A 20,935-nucleotide genomic window follows, 5' to 3' on the forward strand; every position below is an offset into this window, starting at 1 on the left:
ATGAAAAGACTTGCATCTGAAGAAGTGAGGTTCTTACCCACGAAAGCTTATGCTCCCAATACTTCTGTTTGTCTTAAAGGTGCCACAGGACCCTCTGCTGCTTTTTAATGAAAAACCCAATACTTTTTCAAAACCCAGGAATAAAAATCAGTACAAAATGAAAATAAAGGGCCTTATCTACAGAGAATGGTATGATTATTAAAATGTTAAGTGTACATGACAAAATCGGCAGTCCAAAAATGTAATTTCAGGCTGTCATCTCTTTTCCTTGTATGCCAAAAGCACTGCATGCTGTAGGACAAGTGATGTTGTAGCCATGTTGGTCCCAGGATATTAACGAGACATCGTGGATGAAGTAATAGCTTTTATTGGATGGAACAACTTCTTTTGGTGAGAGAGAAAAGCTGACACTGAGCTCTTCTTCAGGTCAGGCAAAAGAGCTCTGTGTAGCTCGAAAGCTTTTTTCTCTCACCAACAGAAGTTGGTCCAAAAGAGATATTACCTCACCCACTTTGTAGGACAAGTGAGTGATTTAGGAAAACAAATATTTTCTAGCTCACAAGAAATTCCCAAACAACATACCTGCTTTAGCATTAGTTAAGGTTGTTCTCATCAAACCAAACAATAAAAAAGAAATACAAAGTTAAGGATTAAAATGTTATAAAGTCAAGCACTCAAGATAGGAAATGTCAGAACAAGAAATGCTCATGCAAACTTGATTTAGTCCCTCATGCATATGCATTATGATGTAGCCCTTAATTAGATACAAAGTGACGAACTGTGAAAAGTTTAGTGTAAGAGACTAGCTCAGCATCACATAGGAACTTAGTGGCAGAAGCAGGATAGAATCCAATTTTCTAGGGAGGAGTTCAATTGCCCTAACCATGAGACCATCCTTTCCCGTCCCGCAATCCCCTGCTTCATGTCACTACAGACCTTCTAACTTCTGTAACCAATGAGGCAGGAATCCCAAAGACAACAGACTGCTTCACTACACAATCCTGATTCACCCCCGATCAGATCCATCCTGTGCACTGAATGAATGTATGAATGAATGAATGAAACATAATGTGGGATCATGCAATATGGGATTGTATACTGCAAGATGATATTTTTCTAAACTTAATTTTCATTTATAACTCTCCAAGCACCTTACAAAGGCAGGACACACTGTATTATTATCCATGTGCAAACATTAGCACAGAGAGACTAACAGCCACAACAAGTAAGTGATACAGGCAAGAAAGACTCAACAGATTAAAATAAAAACTACACCTGAAAATCTATTTGCTGCAACAATCAATAAAAATAGTGGTGGGTAATCTAATGCAGTGGTTCTCAGGCCTGGTCCACACTAACCCCCCCACGTGAATAACGTAGCTGAAGTCGAAGTACCTTAGTTCGAACTTACCGCGGGTCCAGACGCGGCAGGCAGGCTCCCCCGTCGACGCCACATACTCCTCTTGCGGAGCAGGAGTACCGGCGTCGACGGCGAGCATTTCCGGGATCGATCTATTGCGTCTAGACAAGACGCAATAAATCGAACCCAGAAGATTGATTGCTTACCGCCGGACCCGGAGGTAAGTATAGACGTACCCTCAGTAGAGGTACGCGTGCCTCTGGGGTTATGTCAATTCATCTAGATATCTGCCTATTTTTACATCAGGCTTCCTAAAAAGCACCAGTGAAGTCAGTACAAATTAAAATTTCATACAAATTACTTATTTATGTTGCTCTATATACTATCTTATACGGCCATGTGTATATGCACTGTATTAGGCATGCATTCTAGGTCATTTACTTATGCATGAAAGCATGTAAATGACATTGAAGCTGTCATGGTGTGTATGTGGTTGCAATGTAAGAATGGATAGATCTTTAAAACGAGGAGCTGAAAGCGGCGGTAGTGGCAACATTCAAAATTGTAAGTACACCTCTACCTCGATATAACACTGTCCTCAGGAGCCAAAAAATCTTACTGTGTTATAGGTGAAACTGCGTTATTTCCAACGTGCTTTGATCCACTGGAGTGTGCAGCCCTGCCTCCCCCCCGGAGCACTGCTTTACCGCGTTATATCCGAATTCGTGTTATATGGCGCCCCGTTTTGGTTTGTTTTTTTCGGGGTAGAGGTGTAATTGAAAATGACTGAAAATAAAACCATAGTAAGTTCTGCAAGGAATATATTGCTTCTGGATTCACATCTACAAATAGCAATCCATCTCAAGCTTTGTGCTTCCTTTGCGGAGGAACTCAATCAAATAACAGCATGAAGCTAGCACATTTGCAACAATATTTGAAGACAAAACACCCTGTGCATGCGGGCAGTAGAATTTTTTCAAAGAAAACTTTGAGTTCCAGACTTACCAGCTTAAAATGAAAAAAAGCTTTTGTAAGCACTATACCATCTGCTATATGTTTTAAAGTGAGGTGAAACGTAGGGTACGCAAGACAAATCAGACTCCTGAAAGGTTGAGAACCACTGATCTAATGTTAAAAACACAGAGAAACTCATTGATCTCACTCTTTATTTAAACTAGAGAGCGACTTAGTTTTCTATCTCCCACTTCCAAGAAAAACTTTTTTAAAAAACATTGGTGTGTTACAATAACAATCAGGGCTAGCTCCAGTGTTTTTGCTGCCCCAAGCAGCGGGAAAAAAAAAAAGCTCTACCTCCGCCGCTTATTCGGCAATTTGGCGGCAGGTCCTTCCCTCTGAGGGGCACTGAGGGACCCGCCACCAAATTGCCACCGAAGACCCGGACGTGCCGCCCCTTTCCATTGGCCGCCCCAAGCACCTGCTTGCTGTGCTGGTGCTTGGAGCCAGCCCTGATAACAATGAGAAGTCCAGAGCATTTTTTTTTTCACATTTAGTAGATGTTTGTTTTCAAGTTTGTTCCTAGCACAATAACATTTACATACTTCATGGGTTTATTTTTGTCTATCCATTGTGTCCATGGCTACCAGCCTACTGCTTTTGTTTGCTGGTACCATAATGATGTCAGTCTGATGAGTCAAACTGAGTTAATGCCAGCTTTTCACTGAGTATTAGATTTCAAGGAGTGCACAAGGTGTATTATTAACATCATCTGAACATTTTCATGAAAAGACTTACTGAATGGAAGGTGTCAGATCTCTTGATAGGTTTTCATCTTAAGGTTTTAAGTATATTTCAATTTCTCTTTTGTGTCTCTCCAATTTTCCAGCTAACATTATTTAAGGCTCAGACACAAAATTAAAAGATGCATTCTAAAATTATTCCATTGTGTTCTCTCAGGAACGGTACAACGATATATGCCTAGGAGCAAGCATTCTCTGTTTGAACCTGTTAGGAGGGCAGCAGACAACCTGATAGAAGGAGCTTCTCACCTGGGTGTCTCCCCACAGACACAGTTTATGGTATCTGGCTCTATGTATATCAAATACTACAGGTGCCAGCAGGGATGGAAGTGTCACGCAGATTGACTAGCAACCAACCTCTAATAAAAAAGACAAAATCTACAGCAAGTGGTGTCTGACTCACCTTATTCTAGCTGCCAGACTACAAAAGCAACCAGAAATCATTTTAATAAGTCTGTGTCTGATCTAAATAGTGACCCTTTTTACTCATACTCCATGCATTTATACTGCAGGCTATTTGATCTCTGAAGACGCTTTGAAAGCAGATTTCATTTTTCAAGTAAAAAAATCACTTACAAGCCTGTTATCACCCCCATTAAATTTAAAGCAAAAGGGACAAATTCATCCTAGCTGTAATTCCGTTTACACCCAATCAAGTTGAACCTAGGATACAACTGATCCAAAGGGCATTTTAAAATCTATATTTCCCACATTTGTGTGGTTTACTTTTTCAATTTATCTAAACATGGATAGTGAAAGGGGCCTGTATCCATTTCTAATTCCATGTTTTATTGTTGGAGGGACACCAGCCTGATGTTGTCACATTTGGGTTCATACAGAGGTAGCCAATGTTTAAATCTAAAACTTTTTTTCATTTAAATTACATCAAAACATTCCCAGGCAAAATCCTACACTCCTGACTGAGGCTCTCACTCTCATTGACAATTTTGCCTTAAAAGGAAGGATGTAGCCCCCTGATTTTTAAAAGGTATTTAGGAGTTGTTGAACTCATCAGTGATTTAGGAGTCAAAAATCTCATATTCAAAAGAGATTTAGGTTCTTAATCCCATTGACAGTGGATGGAGTTTAGACCCCTAACTCAGTTAAGCATTATAATGCTCGTTGCAGTGATGCCTAAATACTTTTAAAAATCTGAGTGTTAAAGATTTACTCATCTTCTTTAGTGTTAAACTTTAGCAACTGTTTGTCTTTCACAGAACAATGACATTTGGACATAACAGTCAGCATCCCTCTACATCTGCTATAATGAAATCTTTTCTTTTAATTAACAGCATTGAATATTTACTTTTAAAATAACATGATGTTCCCTTTTAAAATCTCCCATTGAATTTCTTCATGTGACAATTTCTTGTCACAAATAGTTTCTAACAAGCTTTTTACTTGTTCTGACTCTTTTTTTTTTTTTTTTTTTTTTTAAGAATTTACATTCTCTGCACACAAGGACAAGGGAACCAGGAGGCATTTAAACTTTTTATATTCCCATCAATTTTTGCTGTGATGACTGACTTTCATTTGGTTCATTACGACACTAGGAATATCAGGGCAAAATTAGTCACTTAAAATGGTGTCTTCTTAGTTCCATAATACTAGCAATATTAGTGTCACAGTAATTCTGCACATTTACAGGGGGAAGTGTCCACACTGCACTTTGTGTTAGGTCATTGGAGCTCCATGACTACAAAATTAAAGCAACACTGTTCACCTAAAATTATATCGTGCAAGTAAACTAATGTCCTTAACAATGCTACTAGTAAAAAGCAACAGAGGGTCCTGTTAGTCTTAAAGTTGCCACAGGACCCTCTGTTGCTTTTTACAGATTCAGATTAACATGGCTACCCCTCTGATAAATGCTACTAGTGACACCCTTGTTACACCAAAGCAAAATTCAAATCCAATTTCCTCATCACCCTTTTTTTCCTCTTTTATTTTCAGTGACCAAGCTCAGAAAAATGCACATAAGAGAATAAAGTCACTTTCAGTTCATTTATAGTTTGTTTCACAGTTGATTTCTTTATGCTGCAATGTAGCTGTTTCAAACACTGCAGGGGAGCATTTACTTTCATTAGATATTTTTATTGCATTCATTACATTTTTAAATAAAATGTGTAAACTTGTCTACTCATCTTTTTTTCCCTCCAAAGTTGAGATCAAAATCTAGAGGGATACCTTTGGCTTATTCAGGCTTCTGTCTGAAATGTTTTAACTTGCTGTGCTTAATTAGTGTAATTGAAAGAGATTAGTGAAAAAGAAAATGGCTTTTCCCATTTGTTCCCTCTGTGCAATGGCGTCACTCGGTAGAATCACTTTGAGTATTTCCCCTGTATAGTCAATTTCTCTTGTTTGTACTGTTCTTCACACTGTAAACAAACTCTCTTAAAAAAGATAAATATATTAAATCCAAAAGCAGCACAGGGAGTTGGCATCAAATGTACTTCAAATTTATTTTTTAGTTTAGGTTTACTAGATTTAAGCTAAGTTGACATTGTTATAGTAACTGTCATAGCAGTTCATATCAGGCATCATTTCAAGTTCCATAGTTGTAGTACGTTACATAGAACAGCAATAATTTAGATGAGACGGTGGATTGTATCCCTTCCTAAAGAATTTCATAAGTTATTTGAGGTGACTTTTTTTCTGCTTTCCACACTCAGAAGGAACTTCCATTAAATTTGAAACTTACACCTGTCCAAATGATAGCTGCAAGCCAATATCAAAACTAAAATTTTCTACAGAAAACACTAATTAAAAATGGCTTCAGCCATCCCACAGCATCCTATCTGTATTTCTAGAGTCTCAAGCACCATAGTTTTTATAGTAGACCTCAGATTATCTATGCATTCTGGAGAAAGCCACACTGCATACTTATGCAGATCACCTCTAAAAGTTGTAGTAGCCAGAACTTTCAGAAATTGTTTATCCACATCAAGAATCGTGAAAACAATTCTGATACACCAGCCCAAAGAAACAGTGGCTGTGATCTCTACATTGTAATCCCTGGTTTCTTTTGCCAGTTCTAGTCTTTCAAGTACTTAGGTTACTAGCAGTTAGATGGATTGCGGAAGCAGTGTGTTCCATCCCTGTCGACTCTAGTGAGCAGTTTGCACCACTCCACATTTTCCATGCTATCTTTTCAAGGACAAAGTCTAAGTGGCTTGTTTGTTTTTGATTTAGGGATTTGGTGGAAGGAAGGTGTTTTTATTTTGTTTTAAATGAAAACAGAGATTCTTCTTTATTGGTCACACAGGTCAATTCTGTTAAGAGGCTCTATATCTCATACGTGGGATGTTGTTTTGATAGAGGATATCTTAAGGCCAAATATGCATGTGCATCTGAAAGGCATGTACCTCTGAATACAATGGGATGCATGCAGGCATCCAGGTTTGGACCTTAACATTGAGAGCAATTTTTATGAGTAAGTTAGGCTTACTCATAAATTACAGTAAAAGTACTTGCTTATCCACATGCCTTTTCAACTGACTGCAACAAACCCCATCTTCATGATGTAGTACTCATCCTAGTAGGCCTGCTGAAATTTAGCTTGTATTTGTGATTTAGATTTTGTTTCTGATCATTCACCAAAACCACTTCAGCAATATTCATCTACAGATTATATACACCTCTACCCCGATATAACGCAGTCCTCGGGAGCCAAAAAATCTCACAGCCTTATAGGTGAGACTGCGTTATATGAGGTTCAGTCCGGTACAGACTGGACCAGCTTCTTCGGCGGTGATTTAAAGGGCCCGGTGCTCCAGCCACTGCGGCGAGCCCCGGGCCCTTTAAATCACCGCTGGAGCTCCGGCAGTGGGGCTCAGGCGGGGATTTAAAGGGCCTGGGGCTCCCCGCAGCGGCCGGAGCCTCTGGCCCTTTAAATCACCGCTGGGGCTCCAGCAGCTGGGCTTGGATGGCGCTTTAAAGGGCCCAGGGCTCCCCGCTGCTTTACTGCGTTATATCCGAATTTGTGTTATATCGGGTCGCGTTCTATTGGGGTAGAGGTGTATATATATAATGTGCTCAAAACCAGAGCCTCTGCATGCATGTACAAGTAACCTTCAAACCTCCAATATGCAACCAAAATTGACTTTCAGAGTCATTAGATCTCCATCTAAAACCACTTCTGACTTCTTCCTTACTGTATCTCTCTCTCTCACTCACATACACACAAAAAACTGACTGCACATTTGAGACTTACATGGAGTGCTGAAAGGTAAAATATTTGGACTCAATGGAGAAATGATTTCTGGAACTGACGGACTCCCACTTTACCTACACTGGCTCTAGTGCTAAAATGTTCAAATTGAGGGATTGTTAGCCAATTTCCCCTCTGCAGAATTCACTATCCCTTGCATTCTAATTCAATAACTCTCTCTTATAACTTGGATGCAAACCATTCAGCTTTACAAATCCAAACCAACATCTTGAACTTCATCTGGAAATAAAAGGAGCCATTGCTGCCTTGGGAGGACAAGTCCCACCTTTAAGTAAGTGATATGTAGATACTTTTCAGAAGAGCATAAGAATTTATAATGCTGGGGATTAATGTAAAATACATGATACAGTGTTACTCCTTTTGATCCTAGCAGCTACCCAGAAGTTCAGGGTCTAGCAGATTGTCCTAGTTAGGGGTAGAAATAGGCGGTAATCAGATATTTCTTTGATGCAGTTTTGTTTATCTACAACGTCCTGTGTCTCAAAGTAGCTTAATTTGCTCACAGCACCAAGAGCACTCTTTCAGCCTGCATCCCACCCATAAACCTCTCCCCAGGCTTCTTCCAGAGCTATACACCAACAAGGCTGGGCCCACGATTCCTGGGGGGCTCAACCCCCAACCTTGTCGTGGTTACGAGGACTCTGCCACACAGGAGAGTGAAAGGGGAGCCCTTGAGGTCAGGCAGGCCTCTGGGTAAAGGAAATGGGAGCAAGGAGTCAGATCCTTGTGCTAGCCCATTTCACCAAGGTAGTGTATAAGCCAGGAAAGTTCCCCACAATAGCGGGACCATTCCCCCACTTACACTGGTAACCCTAGTCTAAATCTGGGTGGATTCACATACCCCTTTTGTTTTAGGTGGAGGCTTGTGATTAATTCATCTTTACAGCTAAATTAAGTGAAGGGTGCATTCACACCCATCAGTCTCAACAAAGTTTGTGACCCATGCAGCCACTTTCCCAGCCTAACAACAAACAACATACAAATGCAGGGCCAGATTCTGCAACTTTTACTCCCTACAAGTAGTACTATTAAAATCAATGGGACTATTCATAAGAGTAAACACAGAAAGCACTACAGAATCTGCCCCTAAATTAAATCATAGATCAGCATGAGTAACCCTAAAACCATTGGCTCTGCCCCCACAGCATTCCAGGCCATGGAGCTGTGCATCTCCTGCACTGAGGTTAGCATCTCCAGTGACTATGGCCATTTGCATGCAGCATTCACCAGATTGGGACAAGAGATTGATGTTCCCACTGTAAAGAGTCATTGACAAAAGATGGACTTTTCATCTTCCTTCCAGACACAGAGCCAAAAAAGCAGCTAGTTCCATAGATTCATAAAGTTTAAGCCCAAAAGAGACTTTTAGATCAAGTCTGACTTTCTGTACATCACAGACCATTACATTTCACCCAGATAACCCTGTATTTAGCTTAATAACTTGTGTTTGACCGAAGCATATTTTCCAGAAAGCACCTGGTCTTGATTTGAAGACATCAAGAGACAAAGAATCCACCACTTCCCTTCCTACTTTGTTTCTATGATTAATCACCCCTCACTGTTAAAGAATTGTACCTAGTTACTAATTAGAATTTGCCTGGCTTCAGTTTCCAGCCACTGGTTTTTCTTAGCCCTTCTCCGCTAGATTAAGAGACCTTTAGTAACCAGTGTTTCCTTCCTGTGAAGGTATTTATACACTGTAGCCAAGTCATCTCTCAGTCTCCTTTCTGATAAGAAGGATAATGTCCTAATGCTGTGAAAAACAAGAAATCTCTGAAACTCAGCAGAAGAAATGCTGAAGGGGCTGCAGGTAAAATCATTTTATAAAGCTATTCAGACAACCAACTTTAAGCAGGTACTTTCATTTTAAATTAATAGAAACACTGTTTTCTGTGAGTAGATTCTCCTCTTAAAATACAGGTATTCAGTAACTCACTTCAACACGGAAGGGATTAACATATAAACAGGACAGTAGCTAAGGCCCAAATCCTGCTGGAAATATTCAGGGTTGTGCTCATCCTGTCTGTAACAAGTCCGCTTGTGTTAAGAGGGTGAACATGATTTAGCCCCTGTATTTGAAACCTGAAAACCAGTTTGCCAAAAGACCACCAAGAATGAATATTGCAGATACAGCATTAGTAGAAAAAATGGAATAAAATGGGTTTGCATGAAAACCCATCTTTAAGGCATGCTGAAGACTTTAAAAAAAATCATTTAAAAATACTACTCACTATCAAGGTGTCATCTCGTCCCATTGAAATAACAGTCCTGTTCACAGTGCGTAGTAGTTGTACCATTAGTTCTTGAATGTGATGATAAGTTGACTCCTGTAAAATAATATGAAGCCAATATTTACATAAACTCAATATTTTTTAAAGCAGAAGAAAGATTAGGTTAGTAACTACTGATGCTTTCAATAGTTGAATGGCATCCTTGAGTGAAGTAATGGACCAGTCTTGCTTGCCCTGCTCACATGAGCAATCCCACTCATTTCAAAAGGAATACTCGTTTCAGTAAGGCAAGCAGAATATGAGCCTTCTCTTGCCAACACCTCTCCCTAGTCTCACATTAGTTCCAGTCAATGTGGTTAGTTATCAAACTATCATAACATCCTAGTGACATATGACCAAGAGAAAACTGAACAGTGGCACAAGCAGTTACAAATGCTAATAGCCACTAAGTTGCTTTTAAAAAAAAGTTTTATGATTAAGGAATAATCGTACAGTGAAGGAAAATACCCTTGTTTCCAGGTTTGCATCTCACAACCAGACCACCACCCACTGTGGTGGTAATCCTTCTTCATAAAGTACTTAAGCATTATGCTGACAAATGCAGTTTAAAAAAAAACTATAATATGGAAGCTACTGCCCGGATCCCTCACTAATCCTACTCTGCTAGTTAACCAAGAGACTTTTTGTCATGTCTCTAGTAATGCTTTGGGGTTTGGTTTTTTTTTAAACATAACTCTCAGAAATCACAGAAATGAAATCTTAAGTCTTTCACTCAAGACAGTACAACTGACTTCACCTGCCAGCAGACCATATAAGCAGATTTTTCAGACTTATGTAACTATGTATGAGAAGCTCCCAAGTACATGAGCCAGACCTATTTTTCATTTAACAGAGCTGTAAGCCTGCAGTTCTTCATTCATACTCTTTACTGTGTTCTATAGCTTCACATCTGTCATGGTAATCATTGGAATTTTACAAACTGAAGATGGTTGGTTGTAGTCTCAAGTGACATTTATGAGTTTTTGTTTCTGAAATACATGTCAAATTATTGGTCCTGCTAGTGACTTGGTCCTGCTAGTGAAGGCAGGGGGCTGGACTCGATGACCTTTCAAGGTCCCTTCCAGTTCTAGGAGATAGGATATCTCCATTAATTTCTATTTCTATTTCTATAGCAGCAGCTAATAAGTTTGTCTGTATTTTTATCACAAAACCTATTTGTATAGGATTTATAACCCTGTAATAAAAGAAATCAGCAGTGTAATACAATTGGGAAAGTTCTCAAACAGATGTTTTCCAAAACTTTAAAAATTTTTCCTTTCCAAACAATTCAACATAATTTCATCAAAAAGTTTAGGGCAATATGATTCTGTTGTTAATTTCACTGATTTTTCTGAGTTATTAGTCACTTAATACTAACCAAATATATATTTTGTGGCTTTTTATACTTTACAAACTCATAATACTATATGAGTACTATAATTATTTTGCTGTACTATAATTATTTTGCTGCTATAGAGTTATTCCTCAGTTCATGTTTTTGACACAATGGAAATTTTCTGTAATATATTTTATGAAACCTAGCATGCCTCAGTTTCCCTCTGTACATTGCATTGCTACTCAGTGGGTGCAAAAGGATTAACACTGCTACTGGAACAGTACAGGAGACAGGAGGTGTTTGCCCTTCGGTCACCTTGCTGTCTGGTGAAATGAAGAGTCATTAAAAAAACTGTGTGAAGCCGACCCAAATCAACAGAGGGTCCAGCATGACAAATAGATGCCCCACAGACTGAACAGTCTATACCTAACAGCAGGAAACCCCAGTAGATGGGACTTGTGACCTGAGCTGGAGAACAAGGTGTAAAGGTGACTGGAAAGAAAGGCGGCCCTTTTGGAGGGACACAGGAACTCTAAGTGGATGAATAAAAGGACAAGAGAGGGAGCCAGAGATGGAGTCCATCATCATAGCTGGGCTGACTCATCATGGCACTGGTTTCACCAGGATGGCCCATGGCTTAACTTCTGCCTCTCTGTGCTAACCTAACCTTCCATACTCCAGGTGACTAATAAATGGTTATATTGTTTTGAAAAGGCTGCCTGTATATGCTGAGTCTAGTGGCCTTTTAAGCAAGGCTGAGAGCTTCTTAACGAGGCTTTGACCAATATTCCCTTTAAGGACCATTAACCAGGGGACAGGACTATTCAGGGAGAATAGGGGTTTAAAAACAGCTAGCTCCTAAGCTACCAGAGGAGCTAATGAACAGGAGCAGCTAACAGGGTTGTTTTGCACGGGAGTTTAGAGGGGGAGTCTGAGAGCCAGATACACCTTATTAGTATTCTCTACACGTAGGCCAATAACCCCCCGCACCAAAAAAATCAAAACAAAAAACACAGAAGAAAAAAGGCTGCACAAGATCTGGTCCAAGAGGTGAATATAGCTGAATTGCTCAGTACACAAAAATGAGGAAGCTAGCTAAATGAAAATTAAAATAAATAGTCACAAAAGAGAAATGCCTGCAAGCTGCATGGCAACTTTTTAGGAATGGTATCATAGAGGCTCAAACTGAAAGTATATCCCAAATTTAAAAAAAGAGTAAAAAGACTAAAAAAAGTGCCACGACAACTAAACAAAAAAGTAAAAGAAGTGGCAAGAGGCGTCATTTCAAAACTGGAAGTCAGATCCTACTGAGGAAAATAGAAAGGAGCATCAAATCTCGCAAGTCAAGTGTAATTAGTCAAGCCAAAAAAGAATTTGAAGAGCATCTAGCAAAAGACTCACACTAAGAGCAAAAAAAATTAATTTAAGTATCTCAGAAGCAGGAAGCCTGCCAAACCATCAGTGGGGCCACTAGACAATCAAAGTGCCAAAGGAGCACTCAAGAAAGATAAGGCCATTGCGGAGAATCTAAATGAATTCTTTGTAATGATCTTCACTGCAAAGGATGAGAAAGAGATTCCCACCCCTGATCCACCTTTATAGGAGACAAATCTGAAGAACTGCCACAGATTGAGGGGTAAATAGAGGAGGTTTTGGAACAAATTGGTAAGTTAAACAGTAATATGTCACCAGGACCAGATGCTTATTCACCCAAGAGTTCTGAAAGAACTCAAATATGAAATTGCAGAACTACTAACTGTGGTATGTAACCTATCACATATATTAGATTCTGTACCAGATGACTGGAGGATAGCTAATGTGACACCAATTCTTTAAAAAGGCGCCAGAGGCAATCCTGGCAATTACAGGCCAGTAAGCTTAACTTCAGTATCAGGAAAATTGGTTGAAACTATAGTAAAGAACAGAATTATCAGACACACAGATTAACATGATATGATGAGGAAGAGTCAATATAGTTTTTGTAAAGGGAAATCTCATGCCTCACCAATCTATTAGAATTCTTTGAGAAAGTCAACAAACATGTGGACACGAGTGATCCAGTGGACATACTATACTTGGACTTTCAGAAAGCCTTTGACAAGGTCCATTACCAAAGGCTCTTAAGCAAAGTAAGCAGTCATGAGATAAGAAGGAAGATCCTCTCATGGATCAGTAACTGATTAAAAGACAGGGAAAAAAGGGTAGGAATAAAGGGTCAGTTTTCACAGTGAAGAGAGGTAAATAGCAGATCCGCCTCCCCTCCCCCCCCCAGGATCTGTACTGGGACAGTGCTGTTCAGCAAATTCATAAATTACCTGGGAAATGGGGTGAACAGTGAAGTGGAAAAATTTGCAGATGATACAAAATTATTGAAGATAGTTAAATCCAAAGCAGACTGTGAGGAGTTACAAAAGAATCTCATGAAACTGAGTGACTGGGCAACAAAATGGCAGATGAAATTCAATGTTGATAAATGCAAAGTACTGCACATTGGAAAACATAATCCCAGCTATACATATAAAATTATGGAATCCAAATTAGGTATCACCACTCGAGAAAGAGATCTTGGAATCATCATCGATAGTTCTCTGAAAACATCTGCTCAATGTGCAGTGGCAGTCAAAAAGGTAACAGAATGTTAGGAACTATTAGGAAATGGATAGAATGTAAAACAGAAAATATCCTACTGCCAGTATATAAATCCATGGTATGCCCACACCTTGAATACTGTGTGCAGTTCTGGTCACCCCATCTCAATAAAGTTATATTGGAAATGGAAAAGGTACAGATGAGGGCAACAAAAATGATTAGGGGTATGGAACAGCTTCCATACAAGGAGAGACTAAAAAGACTGGGACTTTTCAACTTGGAAAGGAGACCACTGAGGGAAGATATGATAGAAGTCTATAAAATCATGAACAGTGTAGAGAAAGTGAATAAGGAAGTGTTATTTATCCCATCACATAACACAGGAACCACAGGTCACCCAATGAAATTAATGGGCCGCAGGTTGAACACAAACATAAGGAAGAAATTCTTCACACAATGCACAGTCAATCTGTGGAATTTGTTGCCAGGGGATGTTGTGAAGGCCAAAACTATAACAGGGTTCAAAAAAGAATTAAATAAGTTCATGGAGGGTAGGTCCATCAATGGGTATTAGCTAAGATGGTCAGGGATGCAACCCCATGCTCTGGGTGTCCCTAGCCTCTTACTGCCAGAAGCTGGGAGTAGATGACAAGGGATGAATCAGTCGAGAAATTGCGCTCTTCTGTTCATTCTTTCTGAAGCATCTGGCATTGGCCACTGTTGAAGACAGGATACTGGAATAGATGGACCACTGGTCTGACCCAATATGGCCGTTCTTATGTTCTTAACTCCATGTCACTTGTTCAATATCCCTGACACCTCTACAAAAGCAGAGTTACCAGATGTGTATTCCAGTTGTTGGCTTATCAACTCCAATATTTATAATGCTCTTCAGGGTTTCATTTATAAAAAGTCATTATTTTTTATTGGTATGCAGATTATATACACAAACTCTAAGTAGCTATCTTCGTTTTTTCTACCGTTACCATTTTGGCTAGTTTGGAAGCCTAAAAAGTAATGAACTGTTTGAAACACAACTCTAATAAAATGGAATAGCTTTTTACTGAATTAATAATGTTCTCTTAATGTAGGGTTTTTTGGGTGTGGAACTAATTTAAGTGCATCACATTCTACAACAGGGGTTCTCAAACTGGGGGTCGGGACCCCTCAGGGGGTTATGAGGCTATTACATGGGGGGTCGTGAGCGGTCAGCCTCCACCCCAAATCCCGCTTTGCCTCCGGCATTTATAATGGTGTTAAATATATAAAAATGTGTTTTTAATTTATAAGGGGGTTGCACTCAGAAGCTTGCTATGTGAAAGGGGTTGCCAGTAAAAAAGTTTGAGAACCACTGTTCTACAATGACTGATAATGACATCATAGCAGCATGACACTTCCTGTGATATGGAAGTATAGCAGAAAATGTATACGTATGCATATCTGAAAGAAAACTTATTACATAATATTGAAATTGTGCTAAATATGTTTAAATGACAAAGTAAATTGTACTAAAGTGAGAATAATTGTTTTGCTCCAGACCTGAAGTACAATTATTAAAATAATTGTGATAAGCTTTTCATATTACAAATCAAAAACTAAATACATACATTTATTAGAAAACTCAAAAGAGTTGCTCTCTTATGATCACACTCAGAATTTAGATGGTGCTCTTTTGCTCTTGATAAATGTGGCTAGCACTTGGTAACATACATGGAGATTACAATAGTAGTGAGAATATATGCAGAGATCTGTTTGTCAGCCTTGTAATGAAAACATCTGCCAGCTACATATGCTACCGTTTTAAGCAGCTCCTTTGTTTCAATGGAAGGCATCCTATTTATTTCTTTTACTTCAACACTTTGCATAATTACAAGCATTATTTTAATGTCAGACCTAAATTCCAGGAGATAATTAGCTTTTAATAATCTATCCTCATGGCACAGTTTTCATATAACCTCCAGATCATGCTCCTGATGAATGTTGTTGTATTTATACCCAAGTGTGATCTTCTTTTTCAATCCTTTCTGTAGGTCAGTGATTCTCAAACTGTAGGTTGTGACCCCGTTTTAATGGGGTTGCCAGGACTGGCATTAGACTTACTGGGGCCCGGACCCGGGGCCGAAGCCCAAACCCCACCACCCAGGGCCAAAGCCTAAGGGTGTCAGCCCTGGGCAGCAGAGCTCAGGCTTCGGCTTCAGCCCTGGGCAGCAGGGTTGAAGCCCATGGGCTTCGGCTTTGGCCCCCTGCCTGGGATGGTGGGGCTCAGGCTTCAGCTTTGGCCTCCCCACCTGGGGCAGCAGGGCTCAAGCTTTTGTCCCCCTTCCTGGGGTCATGTAATATTTTTTGTTGTCAGAAGGGGGTCACAGTGCAATGAAGTTTGAGAACCCCTGCTGTAGGTATTTTCCTTCTCTGAATGTATTCCAACATCTTCTGCCTGCTCATTGATGCCTAAACTCAGTTATTCACCCTTAGCCCCATAGGTCTTGCCTTGAAGCACACAGCATTTGATATTGCCATACAAAGGGAGAGTGCTGAGATTTAGCACTGGGTTTTTTTTTAACTGTAGTGTGTACTTACTGTTGAAGAAAAAAAAATCCTTGTACACTGTGACTTACTACACTGTGACATATAATTTTCCATGGTAAGATGTGCTGCTAGGTCAAATTACTAAAGAGTGTATTAGTAAAGGAGCAGGGAGGCAACATGCAGTTAAAAAAAAAAAGGAATTAAGCTGAAAAAGCCTCTATTCCTTGCAATGCTCATTTAATATCAGCTGAAAAGTAAAATAACCACTGAGCTAAGACATCTAACATTCACCCAGAGCATAAGTTAAATGAAGTAAAATAAATAACTTACAATGCAGACTCTAAGGATCTTCCAAACTCTAGTTTTTATCAACACACTTTGCCTATCCACCAGTGTGTGTTGTTACTTGGCTATGGAACACCTCCTCACACCCAGCCAGGGCCAGGCTCTGGCTTTTTGGCCGCCCCAAGCAAAAAAAAAAGTGCCAGAACAGCAAAGGAAAAAAAAAACCACAACAAACTGCGGCGCGGCCGGAGCCAGGGTGCAGGGGGACTCCCTGCGCTGCAGACATGCCCCCGCTAGCGGGGGGGAGGAGGGAGAGAGAGAGAAGGGGGGCAGCCAGGGCTTCAGTGGGGCGCTACCACGCGGCCACGACCGGAGGCTCCGCACCGCTCCAGTCGTCTGGGAGGGAAGGACGTGGACTGCCCTGCCGGGCTTGCTGCAGGGTGCTCCCGTCCTCCGCGCCGCCGCCCCCTACAGGGTGGCCGGAGCGGCACAACAAACAAACAAAAAACAAACAAAAAAAAGCAGCCGTGCCGCCCTAGGATTGGGCAGAATGCCGCCTCAAACAATCTGCCGCCCCAAGCACCAGCTCACTCGGCTGGTGCCTGGAGCCAGCCCTGCACCCAGCAGCTGGAAATGTCATCTCTGAGTTTTTTGATTGCTGAGCAGCTTTCTAACACTCCAGTGAAGGTGTGCAAAATTACTACCCTTTAAGAGCATTGGCCGCATAACCACCCATATCAGACCTGAGAAATATCCGTTAATTTCTTAGAAAGTGTTCAATGTTACTTCATGAAATCTGCATAGATGGTTTTCCTTTCATGCAGAGAAGACACACCCTGTGTCACTGCTGGAATTGTAGTACTTCTAAGTAGTCTTCTGGTAAGAATCCTTGTCATGAAATTACAGAGCGTGGAGTTCAAAACTGACAATTCTGCTGGAATTTTTATGTGCCATTCTGTAAGAGGTGTTTTATGCTTTGTCCCCTGTTAGAATTCAAGATGTTTATATTAATCATAGTTCTCTTTAGTACATTGATTACCACTATAATTTGAAAAAAAAAATACAGGCTTTTTCAGGCTTGAAAAACTTCACTCTTGAACTTCAATACTTTTACATGGAAAAATTGCAACATTAAATATTGAGAGCCCTGGAATACTGATGTATTAGCACTGCCTCAAATGGCCAAGGAAATATAGGAACATTTAGGTCTACGGTGCATTAGCTCCCCTCTCCTGTAATCAATTTCACTGCTGTCATTGCCTCTCATACGAGGTACCAGACTTTTTTTTTTTAAATAATAGCATTACTAACATTTCTACTGCAGTTTCTTCTTTAATGTCTTACACTTTTTGTATTCCTTTGGTAGTCTTTTTAGGCATAGGTCTCCTGCCTGTGTGAGGATGTTATACCACACATTTTCAGACAACTCCTAACTCAACATTTTAACAATCTGATTTCATCAATTGCATTATTTATCTATCATGGGGCACTAATCCCAATCCAAAAATGCTACCATCACACCGCTCTTTAACAAAACTACAGTTGTTCCAAAAGCTGCAGTATTATTGACTTACGTGTCAATAACATGCCACCCTGTTCATCTATATATATATATGCTGAAATTGCTTTGTAGTAATTTGTCTCTTGCTTATTCCGGAAAAATGTAAGGAATTATTTTGTCAGTTCTCAAAAGGATTTTCAACCTATGAAAGATTTTATTTTTAGCTTCTTATTGTATTCACTGTGCCATTAGGGTGACCAGACAGCAAGTGTGAAAAATCGGGACGGGGGTGGGGGGTAATAGGAGCCTATGTAAGAAAAAGACCCAAAAATCGGGACTGTCCCTATAAAATCGGGACATCTGGTCACCCTATGTGCCATCCATGTTTTTACATCTTAATTTCTTCTTGGGTGAATTATTATAATGCTTCATAAATTTACTTTCCGGTGGAAGTCTGAAAAAACTGAAATACTACAAAACTGATGATCACCATGTGATATGCATGGAAATTTCCTACAATATCCTTGGGGGAAAAAACCTAAACTTTCTCCAAATCTTCACATGCTGAAACCTTAGGATAGCTTTTTTTGAAAGGCATGCTTTATTTTACTGCACTTGGGAATGCTTCCCTTGAGAGAGTCATATCTTCAGTCCATTAAATTACAGGACTTTACAATTATTGGCTCTCTTTTCTTAGAACCATGTGAGGCAAATACTTCAGTAGAGGATTCTGTTTATTTCTAACCTGTAGGCTGTACAATTAGTTTTGGGAGTGTGGTTTTGTTTTGTTTATTTTCAAACAATGTGTTTGGAAGCACTTGGAAACAAAGGAATTGGCAAGCCACAACAAGGCATGTACTGTAAAAGGACATTTTAAACTAAATTAAGTAGAGCTGAGACCCAGAAAGAAGAAATAGTGAAACATTTTATCATAATTGTAGATATACTAATAGCGAACTGACACTTAATGATTTGATAAAAACTATGAGGGAAAAGACTTGGAGTATATTCTACTCCTTGAAAAAAAAATCAATCACTGGCAAAAAGAGTTAGCCACTAATTGACACTATAAATGCTTTCCTTGTTTCTCCCTCATGCTTCCTTTCCTAAAGAAGGGAGCTGAACAAAATGTCCTCACAATCCAATCTCTTCCCATTATTACATTTCAGTATGGTCTGCAGCATCATTGATGCTATCTAGAATAATGCACAATAAAAGATTGCTTATTAAGGAGAGGGGCTGGTTATGACTCCATAGTTAAGGCTTAGTTCCATTTTGCACTTAAACCAGGTTTGTTGTCTATGAAAATATAGCATATCCCTTGTGAATTTGCAATACTTATTCAGAGTACAGAATGAATTTTTTGAGAGTTTGCAAGCAAATTTATTAGTGTTTGAGTTAAACAACTGGGTTCTGTAAAAAATGTAGAATTAGTCAACTATTTCTGTGATAAATGGGAGAGGGGAGGGTAGCTCCCTTTTGTGGACACCCAGTCAGCCAGTTAGCTATAGAATCCCTCTTGGTAGCTATTCTCTACTTGCTTTACCTGTAGAGGGTTAAAAAGTCTGACCGCATCCATAGGTAAAGGGAAGTGAGTGGGCACCTGACCACAAGAGCCAATGGGAGGGCTAGAACTTTTCAAAATTGGGAAAAAATGTTTCCCTGTGTCTGTGTTGTTCTCCAGAGAGAGGGGACAGAGCAAAACAGAGCTGAAGCTATGCTGTAAAAAGCTGTGAACCAGGTATGAAAATCACCAGATCATACCTAAAACTACTCAATTTGAAACCCCAGATATGTAAGTAGATCAGAAAATGTCTAGAAAGATGTGATTAGGTTTACCTCTTTTATTTCTGTAAAGTTTGTGGACTCCTCTGTGCTAACCCCCAAATGCTTTTGTTTTGCTTGTAACCATTAAGCTGGACCTCAAGAAAACCATTCTTGATGCTTAATTATTATATTTACTCTTTTTAAATCTAGCAATAGCCTAAGTTCCAGATGTATTTTCTTTCTTTTTGTTTCAATAAAATTTACCTTTTTTAAGAACAGGATTGGGGGGGGGGGTTGTGCACATGTTGTTTAATTAGCTGGTGGCAGCAGCTGATTTCCATTGTTTTCTTTCTCAGCTCTTCCCCCGGGGGGGACCAGTGTTGTGAAGGGGCTTGAGGTTACCCCAAGGAAGGAATTCCTAAGTGCTCCTTTCTGGGTTCTCAAAGGGTTTTTTTTGTTTGTTTGTTTTTGCACTTGGGTGGTGGCAGCATTTACCATCCAATGGCAGAGAAAAGCTGTAACCTTGGGAGTTTAATACCGGCCTAGAGTGGCCAGTATTAATTTTTAGAATCCTTGCAGGCCCCAACCTTCTGCACACAAAGTGCCAGAGTCGGGAATCAGCCTTGACAATTTCTTTCATCTCTAATGATTTTAGAGGAACAATGCAGATGCTTGAAAATTAACATGCCGTTAAAATGCACGGAAATCTTATGCATAGTTTATAGTTGAAGATGATAGTTTATAATCAAGTTATGATTGATACATCTACCTGTTATTTAAATAGGCCTCAAAGAGTCTTGGGTCAACAGCCTGGGTAAATGAGGTCATTGTAGTAAATCAATCATCACCCTTTCTCTAGAGCAGTGGTGGGCAATATGCGGCCTGCATGTGGCCCGTCAGTATAATCTGATGGCGGACCATGAGACAGTTTGTTTACATCGACTGTCCGCAGGCACGGCCACCTGCAGCTCCCAATGGCTGCAGTTCACGATTCCCAGCCAATGGAAGCTGGGGGAAGCCAACCAATGGCTTCTCAAGCAGATACTTCCAGCTATCAGTGTTATGCAATCTGTGACACAATTCACTTCTGTCCTAGGCCGAGATTGAATTCAGATCTACAGAGGTGAAACGTTTATTTACAAATTCACTTTATCATGTAACCCTGCACATATAAAGATACTTCTAATAGATTATATTGAATAATGGAACACTACAGACTACAGTAGAAGCAAGTCATCTTATGAAAGAGTGTCAAATGACATGTCAGTGATTTTAAAATAATTACATAACATTTCAGTGAATCTTTATCATAG

At 39.8% G+C, this 20,935-nt stretch overlaps 1 protein-coding gene across 1 annotated transcript in view; it reads right to left on the reverse strand.

Moving 5' to 3' along the window:
* DOCK2 (dedicator of cytokinesis 2) overlaps window positions 1–20,935 on the reverse strand; it is a 492,812-nt gene that overhangs the window by 268,668 nt on the left and 203,209 nt on the right. The window contains exon 27 of the mRNA XM_042850773.2: window positions 9,580–9,675. Within this exon, the coding sequence (XP_042706707.1) occupies window positions 9,580–9,675 (96 nt within the window). The remainder of the gene's footprint in view (window positions 1–9,579; window positions 9,676–20,935) is intronic.

Source organism: Chrysemys picta, chromosome 8 (genome assembly GCF_011386835.1).
Source record: "Chrysemys picta bellii isolate R12L10 chromosome 8, ASM1138683v2, whole genome shotgun sequence".
In the NCBI taxonomy this organism is placed as follows: Eukaryota; Metazoa; Chordata; order Testudines; family Emydidae; genus Chrysemys; species Chrysemys picta.